The sequence below is a fragment of the Lates calcarifer genome, linkage group LG5 (assembly GCF_001640805.2).
Source record: "Lates calcarifer isolate ASB-BC8 linkage group LG5, TLL_Latcal_v3, whole genome shotgun sequence".
Lineage (NCBI taxonomy): Eukaryota > Metazoa > Chordata > Actinopteri > Centropomidae > Lates > Lates calcarifer.
Genome location: NC_066837.1, coordinates 26,951,032 through 26,965,302, shown reverse-complemented (window position 1 = coordinate 26,965,302; position 14,271 = coordinate 26,951,032). Strand labels below are relative to the sequence as shown.

Genomic DNA, 14,271 nt, shown 5'->3' with positions numbered 1-14,271 from the left:
CCAACAAATTTGTCCACATCTGTACCTGCTACACCTGTTAGCGATGTCACTATAAGCAGTTTAGCATGATGATGTCAACATTTATCCTGAGCCAAATGCACTACTGTGCAGAGGCACACCCACAGAGATGACTGTAGATTCTTTTTGTAGATACTTTGTCCTTTTGCTGTCCAGTCAGGGATATGGATTAAGTTTGGGACATTAATGTAGAACATAAAAGGCTAGTCTTCTGTCATTTTAGCTGTGTGAAGCTGTGCTTAGGGCACAGGTGCTTTGAGCTAATTGCTAACATCAACACACTAACACAATGTTTAGCAGGTGTAAAGTTCATCATATTCAGCATTTTTAGTGTCTGTCATTAGTATTACAAGCATTTGGTCAGAATGTAGTGAAAACGTTTTGGTCTTTAAGTAAATGTCTTGACAGCTAAGAAAGTCAACTGCTTGTTAATGAGGAACAACAATAGGAAAACGTTTACAGCTATTCTCAGCCTTAATGAGTAAACTGTCCATCTCTGGGTTTTGGACTGTTTATCCAATGAGCAGTTTTGAAAATGTCACTTCAGGCTCTGTTGTATTGCACATTTCACCCTTTTGTTTTAGCACTGACAACAACAACAACAACAAAAACAAAACAAAAACAAAACTGAAGACAAACTTGTTTTTCATATTTTGTTTATTGGCCACCATTTCACGTTGTCCACATCAATTTGGATATGATGGAATGCTTTATTATTTTTCCCCCACCGCTGTACAGCTTTACAACCTTGCTCTACTCAAACCTCCACTCCCTGCCAAACACACTGACTATAACACACACATTCATTCATTCTCCTGTTAATGGACGACCAGAAAATATGAACTAGTCATTCAACTCCTCACAGCAATTTACACCATTCATACAGCACAACATGCACTCACACACACACACACACACACACTAACACAATGCTGGGGCAACAAGGGTGTTGGGTAGAGCCAAAAGGGATGCAGGAAGTACAGTATGGGTGAGGGATGGGGCTGTGCAACTGTTCCCTCCCCGCCTCAGATATAATAGACACTTATCTCAGACCAACCTGACCAGTAAACTGTACCAATCTCTGTCTGCTTTAGTAACCACAATGAAATCTCTGATTAGGCATGAATGCAGTGCGACCTATCAGAACTGGCTCCAAAAACTATCCCAGGTCTGAGTGTGTCCAAGGGCCAACTCTGCCCCAACAGGGCCAACTGGCTACAGCTGGGCACAATGGTACATCATTAAAAATGACAAGTCCTAAATTAAAAAACAAAAAACCTCATAGTGAAAGCAATTAAATAAAATAGGATTTCCCCAAAAAGTTAACCTTTGTTCCTTTTAGAAAATCGTCAGTAGCCTTGCTGAAATGAGGAGAATGAACCGGGAAATAGTTTGGGAATGAAGAAAATGAAAACAAAGTAAACTCCCCCACCAAAAGAAAGAAAATTATTGGTCTCAGCTACAGATAGGGGTTAGGGTTAGGCCCTTTGTGCCACACTGGACAAGCTCTGTGGGGTGTATTTTAGTGAAGACATTGCAAAATAAAAAACACATCTATAGGATGGCCCCTTGTCCCCTGAGAGTTCAGTCCTTACAAAACCACCACACAAAACTCTGGTCCTCTGGATTTCCATCAGAGGGAAAAGAACAATGGCACCCCCCTTACCAACAAATACAGGTTACAACACTCATTAAGCTCATACCCACACTGAACAATGGTGAGGTGTTTTTAAAGAGCAGAGGAGCAAATTCATCAGGAAAAAAACAAACATTTTGAAAACTGGATCCCAATGCCAATTTTACATTTGGTTTAAAATATACAAGGCAAACAGCTGATGTGGAGCTTTGTAGAGAAGGCATTGAGGTCTCCCATAGAGGTGGTGCACTGTTCCACAGAGTCCCCCCAGGTGGGACAAGACCAGTCTGGCCAGAAGTTGCAAGGTTGGAGATGTGGCTGGCAAAAAAAGGCCCTGTGCCACGCCACTGATGGACTGACTGACTGGCGAGCTGGCTAACAGGCCGGCTGACTGACTGACTGACTGACTGAGAGGCAGTTAAAGGGGAAGTATTAATGTTCACAGGACAGGGAAGGTCCACAAGAAAGTGAAGGTAGTGATGGTGACTGGTTGGAAGGGTTGGGGCGGGACTTGTCTCCTCTCTCTCTCTCCGTTTCTCTCCTCTGCCAGCTCTTACAACTCGTCATGTCCGTCGTCATCAGTTCCGTCCTCGCCGTCAGAGTCCTCATCCTGTCCTTCATCTACATCCAAATCCTGAAGAGCAGCAAGGAGAGGATCTTTGATTAATATAGAATCTCTCAAAATCTGCCAAGCAGGTCGTTTATAATCCATTTACTGTAAACTAGACCTGCAAGCTGCACATGACATGCAGATGCTGGTAAACAGAAGCCATGAATACTGGCCGAGTTACAGTATCAGTGCATTTTCCAGTGTTTTTATGGTGTAACTTGAGGGCAGGACTGTTGTGTAAGTTAAAAGTATGTCATGAATCAGCAGAATGTGTAAATCAGCACACACAACCATATTTTGGCATATAGAGGACATCCTTGTTTTGCACAGCCATTCCTTCATGTCTAATCTGTGGACAGGTGAGGTGAGAAACTGTCTAGTACAGAAAGCCACTAATGTTGACTGGAGCATTGCATGTGCAGTTTTTATCTGGAGGCCCAGGCAAAGCCCAGTAAACAGCTATGACAGCTGCAGAAGGCATTAGTGGACAGCAGTCTGCTGTGCTGCAATTAGACTTCTGAGAAGGGGGTGTGGTGGCAGTAGTGGAGTGGGAAGGTGCTAGTAAAGAGGATCCCCACTCGTGTGCACTGGATGCAGCAGTGTCATAGACACAGGGAGGTATGGGAGAGCTTGTCAAAACCCAGAATGCATCTTCTGCATCTCTGACAAAGACATGGAGGCAGGTTTCCCTGACTGATTGGTTAATATCATTTAAACTGGTAAAAATGAGACTTGACATTTATGTCTTGTTAGTTCAACAAAGGAGCTATTTTTGACGTTTTCAAAAATAACATGGACATTTCAATGGCTATCTAAAAAAGGCCAAGTGGGTCAGTTCTAAGGTTACAACCTAAAATCCTCAGTGGACCTGGTCCCGTAAACCTATTTTGGGTAGCTTCAGACATGATGCCAAATACACACATGACTCCAGAAAACACCAGAGTTTCAAGGAGACACATGCATGTTCCTCTAAGCTTGTGATTTCCAGTTTAACCCAAATAAGTCATCTCAAAATGAAAAGACAGCGAAAACAAGGTGCATTTCCTAGTTCAAAATATCATGCTTCATAAAACTCAAGTGTGAAAACAAGAAAAACACTGCCTGAAAACTAAGTGTTCATGAAACAATGTAATCAGAGGATGAGGATGAGAACAATCAGCCTCTAAATTGCAAAAGTGCCACAGATGTTCATGTTTTCCTCACTACCATTTCCAGGTTCCCTCATTTATGACTGCCTCCTCAATATGAATAAGTCCATACTAGTGTTAAAATTAGTACAAAGAAAATCTGAGTACATATATACAATTTTATGGCATTTTTACATATTACTTTGTTTAAGTTGCTCCGAAAGAAAATGCACAAGGAGCCGGTAAATCAAGATGATCTCAGCAGCTGATCAAGTCTATCTAGTCTAGTTGCATTCAAAAAGCTCAGACAGACTCAGCAAATTAGTCGACAACACTCTTAAGGTTTTGTGTTTTTTCTCTGAGCTAGGTAATAATGAAATGACTACACTGCTTTTGTTCTGTGCAGCTAAGTAGAAAATAAGTTCTCATTAGGCTACAGCTATATTGTAATTGAAGTGCTTCCTATAAAGTGATGAGATGTGTCTTAGTTAAAATCATCTCACCTCTGCATCCAGATCATCATCATCATCTCCTGCAGGGGCGCCGCCCTCCTTACCACCACTCTCAAGGAACTTGGTGAAGCCTTCCAGTGTTCTCTCCCCATTGTAGTCAATCACCTGTTGATCAGACATTATTACAGATAAATCTACAACATCAAACAAGTCTATATAATACAAGCATGATCAAATGTGTTAAACAGAAATATCACTGAGCCCTTGACACTTGAGTGTGTCATTTAAATGGAGCCAATAAACCTTGGCACTCTGTCTTCAAATGGTGCCAGTAAGTTGTCTACAGGTGATCTATGAGCAGTGACACAGCAACAAGCAAGTGGGATGATAGCTAAAATAAGGTGGCACTTGAAGAGGACAATCAGAGGACAACTGCAAAATACTCTATTCAATTTTTAGCACCATAATCTGGCCATGACAACCTGCCACACTGCACCCCATGGCTGCCACTGTAGCTCTGTCCTTTCTTAAGCGTCTCATGGGTCTTCTGCATGCTTCGTCTAAGTAGGGTCATGGTCTAATCCTGAGACTTACTATAGGGTGGCCACAGTATACACCACATATTTGAAGTTGCTAAACTGGAAGTTGGCATGAGAGTGCCAGTTCACTAAAGGAGAGCTATGGTGAGAGGCAGGTGCAGGCTGAGCGCTGACACTCAGAGTGAGTGAAGCCATCAAGCAGGAATCTTTAAAAATCAAACACAAACATAATGCTGCAGAAACCTACAGGGCCAGCAGGCTCAGGTTTCTGCACATTGTTAATGCCTCTAAACCAAGAAGCATGACTGATACTTTGGAAGCCCCTTTGGTGGTGATTTTGGATTCAAATAACCACCCAGATCACTACAACTCACAACAGCAAAAGGATGGTAATGAGTAAGAAATGCAAAGGAGAGACTGATGGGTGGATAATGGATCAGTCAACACAAAGGAAGGCGTTTACAGAGAGCAGAGGGGGATGGGCATTTTAATTACTTTTTGAAGTCAATTAATTTAGCCAATTTAAGTCGATTAGTTGTGACATCATAATTACATCAGACTAGTTCTCAGCAGTGTGTCTCATATGTGCTGAGAATCTAAAGCACAGAAATCTTCCAGTCACCATCGATGTAACGCTGACAATGACAAAAAAATCCAGTGTGAGAGCTGTCCCTACATCAGCTGTTATTGTTACTTTCTTGGCTTCCATCAGATTCTTTTTCAGAGCAGTAGCTGCATATCATCTGAAATCATTTAAGTCACCAAAGCTATTTGTTATTTGTTCCTGTCGTTGCTAACTTGGAAGCCTCTTACAGTCTTCCTGGATGATCAGTGGTTAGAGGTTAGAAGTTGGGGTGTGTTCTGGAGTGAAGGGGAAAAACTGCAAACCAATACTCAGTGATGGGGCTCTCACCTTGCGTTCTTCTCCCGCAGGGAAGAACTTCAGAGTAGGAAAGCTGTGGACTTTCACTGCCTCAATCTCATTGGCTGTGGAATCCATCTTTGCCACAATGGTGTCAGCACTGTCCTTATACTTCTCTCCCAGCTTCTCCCAGATGGGAGCCAGCTGTTTGCAGTGTCCACACCAAGGAGCATCTAAATAGAACAACAAACCACAGCAGTTTAGTGTTGAATTATTACTAACAAACTATACAGCACACTTGCAATGGCTTTAGCTCATTTAGATACTGATCAATGAATACATTTCAAACATTCTGCACTGCATACTATTTATTGTGCCACTTGCATTTTAGTAGAAATTAATGGAAATCCCTATACACTATATAAATGGAAGCAGGCAAGCACACTAAACTGTGACACAGTCACGTGCAGCTGCAGTTTTCCCTTTAACTGCCTGGGAATCCACCCATCACCTGTCAGGGGGGAATGGGCCTTCCCCACTGAGCATGACTGGCCATAAGCTGTTTTTAACAGCTAGCGATGGAAAATTCCTCCAAAAATAGTGCAAATTTGGATATGCATCAAAATAAAAATAATCCAGCTGCTATATTTAGCCAGATCTTTTCAACACCAGTGTCTGGTAACAAACTAATTTGCAGATGGTGGGCCTGAGAAGTTGTGAGTAAAGCCTTAGCATCAGCTCTTCAGTATTTGAAAAGAGCTTAGCACGGGCAAAGTAAGGAAGGGCAAGATTCAAGTTTCAGACACTGTAGCAAAGAGGCTATGAGCAACTGAGCTTAGACTGTCTGAAAATGCCTCCTTAACAGGTGAACCCCTTTACCACTCAACCCAAAAACAGCTGACGATTGTGTTTTCATGCTTTTCAAATGGAAACTTCTACTGGCCCCAAGAACATAGGAAAAAACTGTAAATGGGATGAAGACAGAGGCTCTTACAGAATTCCACAAAGACATTCTTAGTGGGATCAAAGGCGACTTCCTCGAAGTTCTTGCCCACCAAAACTCTGACTGGGTTTTTGTCCCAGTCTTCAGGGATGTCTTGGCTCATGAGATGGGGCTGTGAAAGAACACACAGACAGACCATGGCATTAAGAGGATTAATTAATTAAAAATAACTACTTGTGGCTATCCAAAACTATGCAATTATCCTCAGTATGTTATGTATGTATGTGTATAGTATATAGTAGATATAGTCTATTTATAGTTTACAATTGCATAAAAAACACGTCTTTCTCCCATCTCGTACCTTGAGTTTGCCCTCAGTGAACAGTGTGCAGAACTCAGTGATGCTCTCTGCAGTGATGGAGTCGCTGTCTGGCTTGTACTTGGTCATCTCGTCCTCCAGGGTGATGAGGCGGATGGCAGGGCACTCCTCTTTCTTCAGGCCAAAGAACTCCAAGATGCGCTGGTTGTCATCCACATCGCTGTCAATGAAAATGAACAGGATCTGGACAAAGGGGGGTGGGAGAGGTCAATATCTGATTTTATCTTAGCAGGTTCATCAATATATACTGGCTGAGCAAAACTTTACAGGTTTGTGTAATGTTTACAGAATGCATAGCAATCACAGTTCACCTACCCGCCCCTTGAATCCCTCTGCAGCTTTCTTAAACTGGTCCATTTTGTCCTGGAAGTCTGAGGCAGCTTTGGGCAGAAACATGAGGATGTGGGACTTGATGTCTCCACCAAAGATTTTAGGGGCAGTCTGCAAAAAACAGACACACAAAAGTTTGTGGGTGATCACATTTGGAGTTGCAGTACTTATTGTTGTGGACAGTACTGTGGAGAGGTTAACTGGGACATATGCATGGCTCCAGTCATTTACCTGTTCAGTGAACTCAATGACCAGAGGCAGCTGGTTGGCCTTGACAAAAGCCAGGAGTTTTTCCTTGGTCAGCTCTCCATCAAAGGTATTGCGCCCCTCATCAAACTGAAAAGGAAACACGGAAAGATTTAGATAGAAATATTATCCATCCATCTAGTCTGCCTGTGAACAGCAAACATAGATTTACCAGACAAACCACTTTAAAATTCCTCAGTAAACACCAGCCCACCAAAGAGCAAGAGGTCCATACAGACTTTTATTGGGTGTTAAGAATAGCAGTGGTAGAGCTGTGCCAAGCAGCCTTTACTGGCACACAATAGGAGAAAGGACATGTGGCCAGCGGCACTATGCCAGCCTTGCGGGCACTCACTGAGGCGATGAAACTTAAGCTCTCAACCCCCGTTGCAATAAACATGTGAAAGACCCCAGCTGTTTATTAAGACTGAGCCCCTGATTTAGGAGGGTTTGCTTAACTGCAGGCAGCTAGCCCACGTGTCAGCTGTGTTTGTATCAGGGTAAAGTTACCAACATGGATCAGAGGCCAGACAATTGCAGTCTTGGCCCATGTGTCAAAATGAAACATCATCCATAAGTGAAAGGACCAAGTGCAGAAACACACAGAGATATTTAAAGTTTGTTGTTTCTTGCTGAAGCAACTGGGGCTGCTAGAAATTATTTCATTACTGATGTACTGTCAACTGTAAAATGTTACAATAATGACGTCCATCATGAAGTACCAGAGCAAAAAGTGATATAAGACATGATGTCACAATCAATGAATCAATATGAATTATTTTCTTGATTATTCGATTAATTGTTTAGCCTTAAAATGTCAAGGAGATGTATTCACATTCCTTGTTTTATTCAATTAGCAGTCCAAAACCCAAATATATTCAGTTTAATGTCAAATATGAATTAAAAATAATCTTCAAATTTGAGAAGCTTGAACCAATGCATGTTGCCCTTTTTTCTCTTGTAATATACAAGAATATTAACTGTTTATCAAAATAGTTTTTGTCCTTTGATTAATCAACTGATCATTGCAGCTTTGAAATCAATAAAACATAATAGAATAAAACAGTACACACTATATATAAAAGTAAAATGCTTGGAGCAATCGGCAAAATTTGGTTGAAAATATGATCAATGGACAATAATTATATAGCATCTTAGCACCACCACTTCCAGTGTCTCACATAAACCCACACATGCTGCTGAAGCCTGAATCACTAGTGAATAATTATGTTTTAGTTTTTTTATGATGGGGGATTTGTTATAGGAATGTTATATTAGACTGCATTAGTTTTACTTAGCTGTTCCTGATAAAGTGGAACCTGAGAGTATATTGTAGTGTAGTTGTTTGAAATTTATGTTTCTGTAAGCATTTCACATATCTTACAAGATAAACAATGAAATGTGGTCAGATTTTAGCAAATGTACCTCACTGTCAGTATCTTATCCACTATCTGCTATTGCTGATGTTGTGCATCTTTCTGGATTTAAAGAGTTAAGTTTATTAAACAACCTCACATTACCAGGTTGCTTAATTTTTATTGATGGACACTGGACCTTGACCCAATTTGACAAATCGACACACTAACTGAGATACAGTTTTGCTGATAAGAAAGCAATTATCTCAGACCTATTCTGCAAGGAATGGCATCACCTGCCTACTATAACAATTAAATCCTAGAGCTCGCATAAGTTTCAACGATCCACAAGAGATAGGAAGAAGGGAAAACTTGTCCATTTGGACTTTCCGAAAAGCATTCAGCTGCCATCCTTTCATCCTCTGCTCACAGCCAATGGGGCAACTTGAAATATGGCCCATCACTAAATACAGCCCATGAACATTAGCTCAACACATTGACCTTATTCACTGGGTAGGTCGACAACAGGCCCAATGACAGGCGCACGTCTTAAACGTTAAAGAACCTCAGACAGGCCAAAATTAGCAACAGTGCGGGGATGCTGGGAGGTCGCCAGCATCACATTACCAAGATGTAGATCAGAAACACTGATGTCTTCAGCAACTTGACTGTAAGTGCTTACATGTGAGTGTGTGTTTCACAAGGTGTGCAAAGGCCACAGATAAACTATTTACAATATATAGTGATTACACATGGAACAGTGAGTAACTGCTCAAAATAATGACATGTACTCTATGTCTTGCAACCACAGTTTGAACCGAAAGTCTGAATATAGACACTAAATGTATGTAGATGCACTTTATCTGCCTCTATGACAAGAAATAAACTTAAGAACTTGACATCACCTTCTTGAAGAGGACAACAGAGTCTTTGGAAACTTCAAACTTGGAGTAAACAGCATCATCGGAGGTCATGGCGAAGGGAATGTCGTCTATGGCTTCAGCTGCTTTTTCGTAGGCCTTGGCACCAGCAGACTCAGCATCCTACAGACACATGAAAACACATGAAAAAGATGAGGCACAATGCAAATAATCCCCTCTGACTAAAACTGACTTTAAAAACACCTGAAAAGAAACAAAGCAGCATGATGATCATATCTAAATAAAGATATTCATTCATTTTTTCATGATGTATGCCACTAATCCTTAGGGGTCACAGCGGGGCTGGAGCCTATCCCAGCCGACAGGCTGGGTGAACACTGAGCAGACTGCCAGTCTATCGCAGGGCTGACATATAGACAAACAACCATTCACACTCACATTCACACCTACGGGCAATTTAGAGTCACCAGTTAACCTGCATGTGTTTGGACTGTGGGAGGAAGCTGAAGTACCCAGAGAGAACCCACACAGGGAGAACACGCAAACTCCACACAGAGAAGTTCCAGGCGATGAATAAAGATATTGATTATTCAAAATCTATTAATTGACCTTTGAGATAATAAAGCATCAAAGCTTGATGTTGCAATGTCTAACAATAAATAAAAGTTGAGGAATATAGTTTTATTTGCGATATGACACTGTATGCATATGAGACAGTAACTGTATTATATTAACAATTTCAGAATTAGGCCAAAAAGTGTGTATAATATAAACAAAGTTTTAAATTGTGTTCAAACCTTGATATATCAGAGCTGTACCTTAAAGAATCCAATGACTGCCACCTCATTGTCAGCGATAAGAGACTCAGCCTCTGTGACCCCAGCCAGGGTGGCGACGGCTGGGCCTGTGCGCTTTTTCAGCCAGCTGACGATGTCATCTGCCTGCCTGCCAGCTGCAACACAATAAATCAATTACTTCTGTAAGCAAAAACATCACGAGACTTGTCAAAAAAAAAAAAAAAGCTTTAACCTGTGACTTGATTTTTTTTTCCCTTTTAATCATCAAATAAAAGTAGGACTCACTCTCTCACTTGTGGACAATAGGACTTTATCAGTATTTTAACAGAGCCATAGCACAGCCATCTTTATTTAGACAGTGATACAGCAGACATCAACTCAATCCTATAATGCAGAAGATGCAGAAATAAATTTATATTGCTTCTAAAAAGTGGTCAAACTGAATACGTGGAGGCACAGAGACATCCTTCAAAAATTTTCTGGTGTGAAAGTTTAAGTGCATTTTGAAAGTGACAAAAAAAATCTCAACAGTAAAAATGAAATCTCTGACCAATGGCTCTTCCAGCTTTTGGTGACAATACAGGACACTGCTAATTAGTTTTTTTACTTTTAAATCCAACAACCATGTTGTATAATGGAATCATTACGCCAGCTTTGTGAGGCTACAAAAACATGTTTACCTTTCTTTGGAGCAAGATTGTTGCAATTAAACTGGAATTAAAGATAGACCTGGCTGTCAGACTGATGCAACACAGGAGCAATTTCACTGAAAACCATGTGTTGATGAAGTGATACAGCACGTAGTCTTAGTGCAGTGTGTGGGAGACGGGAGAAGTGTATTTCGAGAAGCAGGACTTGAGTTAAAGTAGTCATTTCCACAAAAAGAAAAAAAAGAAACCTCTCCCCTCCCTTCTTAACCAGGCTGGCCCAGGCCAGAAGAGGCGACGTGAAGAACTGCACATATCTCTTCTCTGCTGGTAGGCCAGCTCAGAGTCAGCATGAGAGGAACGTGCAGAGGAGGCCCAGCCTACTTTTTGTCTCAGTCATATTGCTGAAAGCTGATTGGCTGACTGTGTTTCTGCAGCTGTGCAGATCATATTACCTTAGAGGAGAAAGCCAACGTGCCTAGTGTTGTCTCATCTAATTCTTTCTGCCATCTATGTAGTATTTTGTGACATTATATTATGAAGTAATATTCATTCACTTTACTAGGACAGAGGTTACTCAAGATTACATCACTTGTCAAAAAATCCCCAGTCATCAAGGTGCTTTTAGCAGAGAAAAACTAAGTTCCAAGACAGAGAGAAAAGACACTGAACATATGTTTAAATGGTCGTATGACTAAATTAAAATCCAGAAAGTTACATGAAGGACTAAGAACATTACAACTGACTGAATATACTGACTATGTCTGACTAAACAAATACCTAGATGCAGTATTTGAAAGGTGTTAAATTCCCACCACTGCTTCCTACTGCTAAGTAATCTATCTAATGCAAGCAAGTGAAATGACAAAACAAATGTTGCTCACCAGAGTACTCTTTGGGTGATTCCTTCTCTCCACCCTTGAAGAACTTGATGGTGGGATACCCCCGGACACCATACTCTTGAGCCAGTTCGGTCTCCTCTGTGGCGTCCACTTTAGCCAGGCGGATGTCTGACCCCTCAGCCTTCAGCATACCAGCGGCCTTGGCATACTCTGGAGCCAGGGCCTTGCAGTGACCACACCATGGGGCATCTGCAGGGCACAGAGGTTTGCATCGTTGTGGAGAAGCATACTAAATCAAGGGTGTTGATAATGTTATTAGAAAACTAAACATATACTGGAAAAATATAAGACTTGTGTCTTGAATTTTTCTGGTGTGTCTGGAAAGCTGCCAGTGAGCCTATAACATTCTATGAATGGTATAAAGATTATAAAGAATAAACAAAAGCTAGCCAAGCTAGACATTTCATTTGTGCCCCTTTAATCATCCCAATCCTATTTTGTTTTTGTTTTTTTTTTAGATAAATGACCAAAAGGATAACACTTGGACAAAAAAACTTGTTCTGTTACAACCGTGCAGACAAAGATGAATTTGAATGTTTTGGGAAATTACAAGTTAGAAACATTTTTAAAAAGGGATAGCATAATATTCAAAGGAATGCCTTCAAAGAAAATGTGTACATATCCTAGTGGCTGGAGCAGACTTGTGGGATGATTTAATTTTGGCCTCACGTTAATTTGTAAGCCACAGTGTCCAATTGTACATGTTAAAGTCTGGACACCAGTTTCAAACAGACAGTCTCAAATGACACGTCAAATAATGTAACCTGCATTGCATCAATTCTTGACAAATGACAAAACTTCCTTGTTCCAGTCCAGTCAATATAAACGCACAGATGAACTTTTGTAAAGTACACGTCAACCTAGCTCCACATCCACACAGAGATCCCGCCCAACTGAGAAATACGTGGGGCAAACAAAGCCTTCATCCCTCCCATCCTGAGCTCATTGGTGAGACTCCCCCACGGCCACCTCTGACTGGTCCACAGAATTGTCACACAATATGTGAGTAGGTCAACAATCTGACAAAAGTGAAGCGGGATGGGCCTGCGGTCTATGAAGAAGTGGCTCATTTAAGTCTTTGCTATAAAAACTAATCATATTGTTGGGGAGTTATTAACAGATAATTACTAAATTAAAAGTTCAGTACATGAGACGCCCGGGATGCACAGAAAGTGAAACTTACACTATGAAACCACAGCAGGCAATCGAAACTTAAAACCTTAACTAATAAACCTACTCTTTAAACTTAAAACTACTTCTGGCGTCAATAATTGTGTTACTACTGCATTATACGAACGGCAAAAGTGGTGATGCGCGCACTGCCCAATTTCTCAAAATGCAATAAGATGCACTGCTATTAGCTATCTATACCACCCTGGCGCTGTAGCTAAGTTAATACGACAGTGTAGCTTAACAGAAGTTGTAATATGATTAAGGTTGGTAATAAACCAAACTGAGGATTACTGTGTTACGCCAAGTTTCGTATTTCGTCAGAATCAGTTTACACTTTGAAGACATTCGGTGCTAGCTAGTCACATTTAATGGAGAATAGTCTGACAAAGAGGAAACGTTGTCTGTACACCAATATTTCGTATTTATTTATTTATTTTTTATTTTTTTACAGAGTTTCAACAGCGGTGAATAAGCTGGTGAGGAACTAGGTGAAACAGATTCACGCATGGATGCAAAATTGAGCACGACACCAGTAAGTTAGCTAGTAACCGCGGCAACTTGTCAGAAGTGTCAAAGTTTAATGCTAACGTTGATCGAGGCTTAATTTAGCTAGCTAGCCGGGCAGCCGGCGAGCCTGCTGAAGACACCTACCGTTAGCTGACGAGATTTTGTAGCTAGCATTACTTACAGAATTCAACCAGGATATTGGGGTGAGCTTTGAGAGCCTCGTCGAAGTTACTTTTCTTCAGCACTAGCACATCTTCTTCCTCAGCGATCTCAGCCCTGCTGGCCACAGCCAGTGTGCAGATGAGCAAAAACTTCAACATAGTTACTGCCGAGTATTCTTCCTGACAGAGAGGGGTGAGCTGCAGACACGGTCAGCTACGGTTCAGCGGCGAAATTGGTCTTCGGTTTGCTTTTCTTCCTTGTTTAAGGTTGGGAGAGTAGCTGGTATTTTGTGTCTACCGCTACTAACGTGGCATTGCACGCAGAAACCGGAGGGGTCAGCTGTACTGCGCGTGCGCATTTATGAGGCCGAAAGCAGTTCGTGTTGAATTGTGACTGGACCGCGGCGGACTGCACCTGGAAGTGAAAGAGCGGCGCTCCCTGCTCTTTCTTGCAGTGCTTACACATCAGCCCTGAGCGATAACACACATGGACCATGGAAAAAATGTATGGAAAACATGATATCAAACTGTCACCATCTTTTAAACGAACAAATCAGTTTCATTCATTTTTAGCTACGTCGTGTCGTATTCATCTTGTTTATTTATATATGAGTAAAACATGTAAGCTAAGATTTAACCTGGGTGTATACAGTACTCTTTCTGGCTCTTGGCCATGAGGTGAATGCAACTGTAACTGATGCAACCA

The 14,271-nt window shown here is 41.3% G+C and overlaps 1 protein-coding gene across 1 annotated transcript; it reads right to left on the bottom strand.

Moving 5' to 3' along the window:
- Positions 1-657: 657 nt before the first annotated feature.
- On the bottom strand, positions 658-13,901 carry p4hb (prolyl 4-hydroxylase, beta polypeptide). The gene is made up of 11 exons (XM_018678492.2): positions 13,586-13,901; positions 11,707-11,913; positions 10,197-10,330; positions 9,403-9,540; positions 7,128-7,232; positions 6,882-7,007; positions 6,549-6,749; positions 6,239-6,359; positions 5,296-5,477; positions 3,895-4,008; positions 658-2,288 (listed from the first exon to the last, which is right to left on the bottom strand). The coding sequence occupies exons 1-11, from the start codon at positions 13,722-13,724 to the stop codon at positions 2,208-2,210; spliced, it is 1,548 nt and encodes a 515-aa protein (XP_018534008.1). The 5' UTR covers positions 13,725-13,901; the 3' UTR covers positions 658-2,207.
- Positions 13,902-14,271: the final 370 nt, after the last annotated feature.

Coding starts and splice junctions, on each gene's coding strand:
- p4hb (XM_018678492.2), bottom strand. CDS start 13,724: ATGTTGAAGTTTTTGCTCATCTGCACACTGGCTGTGGCCAGCAGGGCT. Junction 11,914..13,585: donor CAATATCCTGGTTGAATTCT/GTAAGTAATGCT, acceptor TGTGCCCTGCAG/ATGCCCCATGGTGTGGTCAC. Junction 2,289..3,894: donor ATGATGATCTGGATGCAGAG/GTGAGATGATTT, acceptor GCTGCTCTTCAG/GATTTGGATGTAGATGAAGG.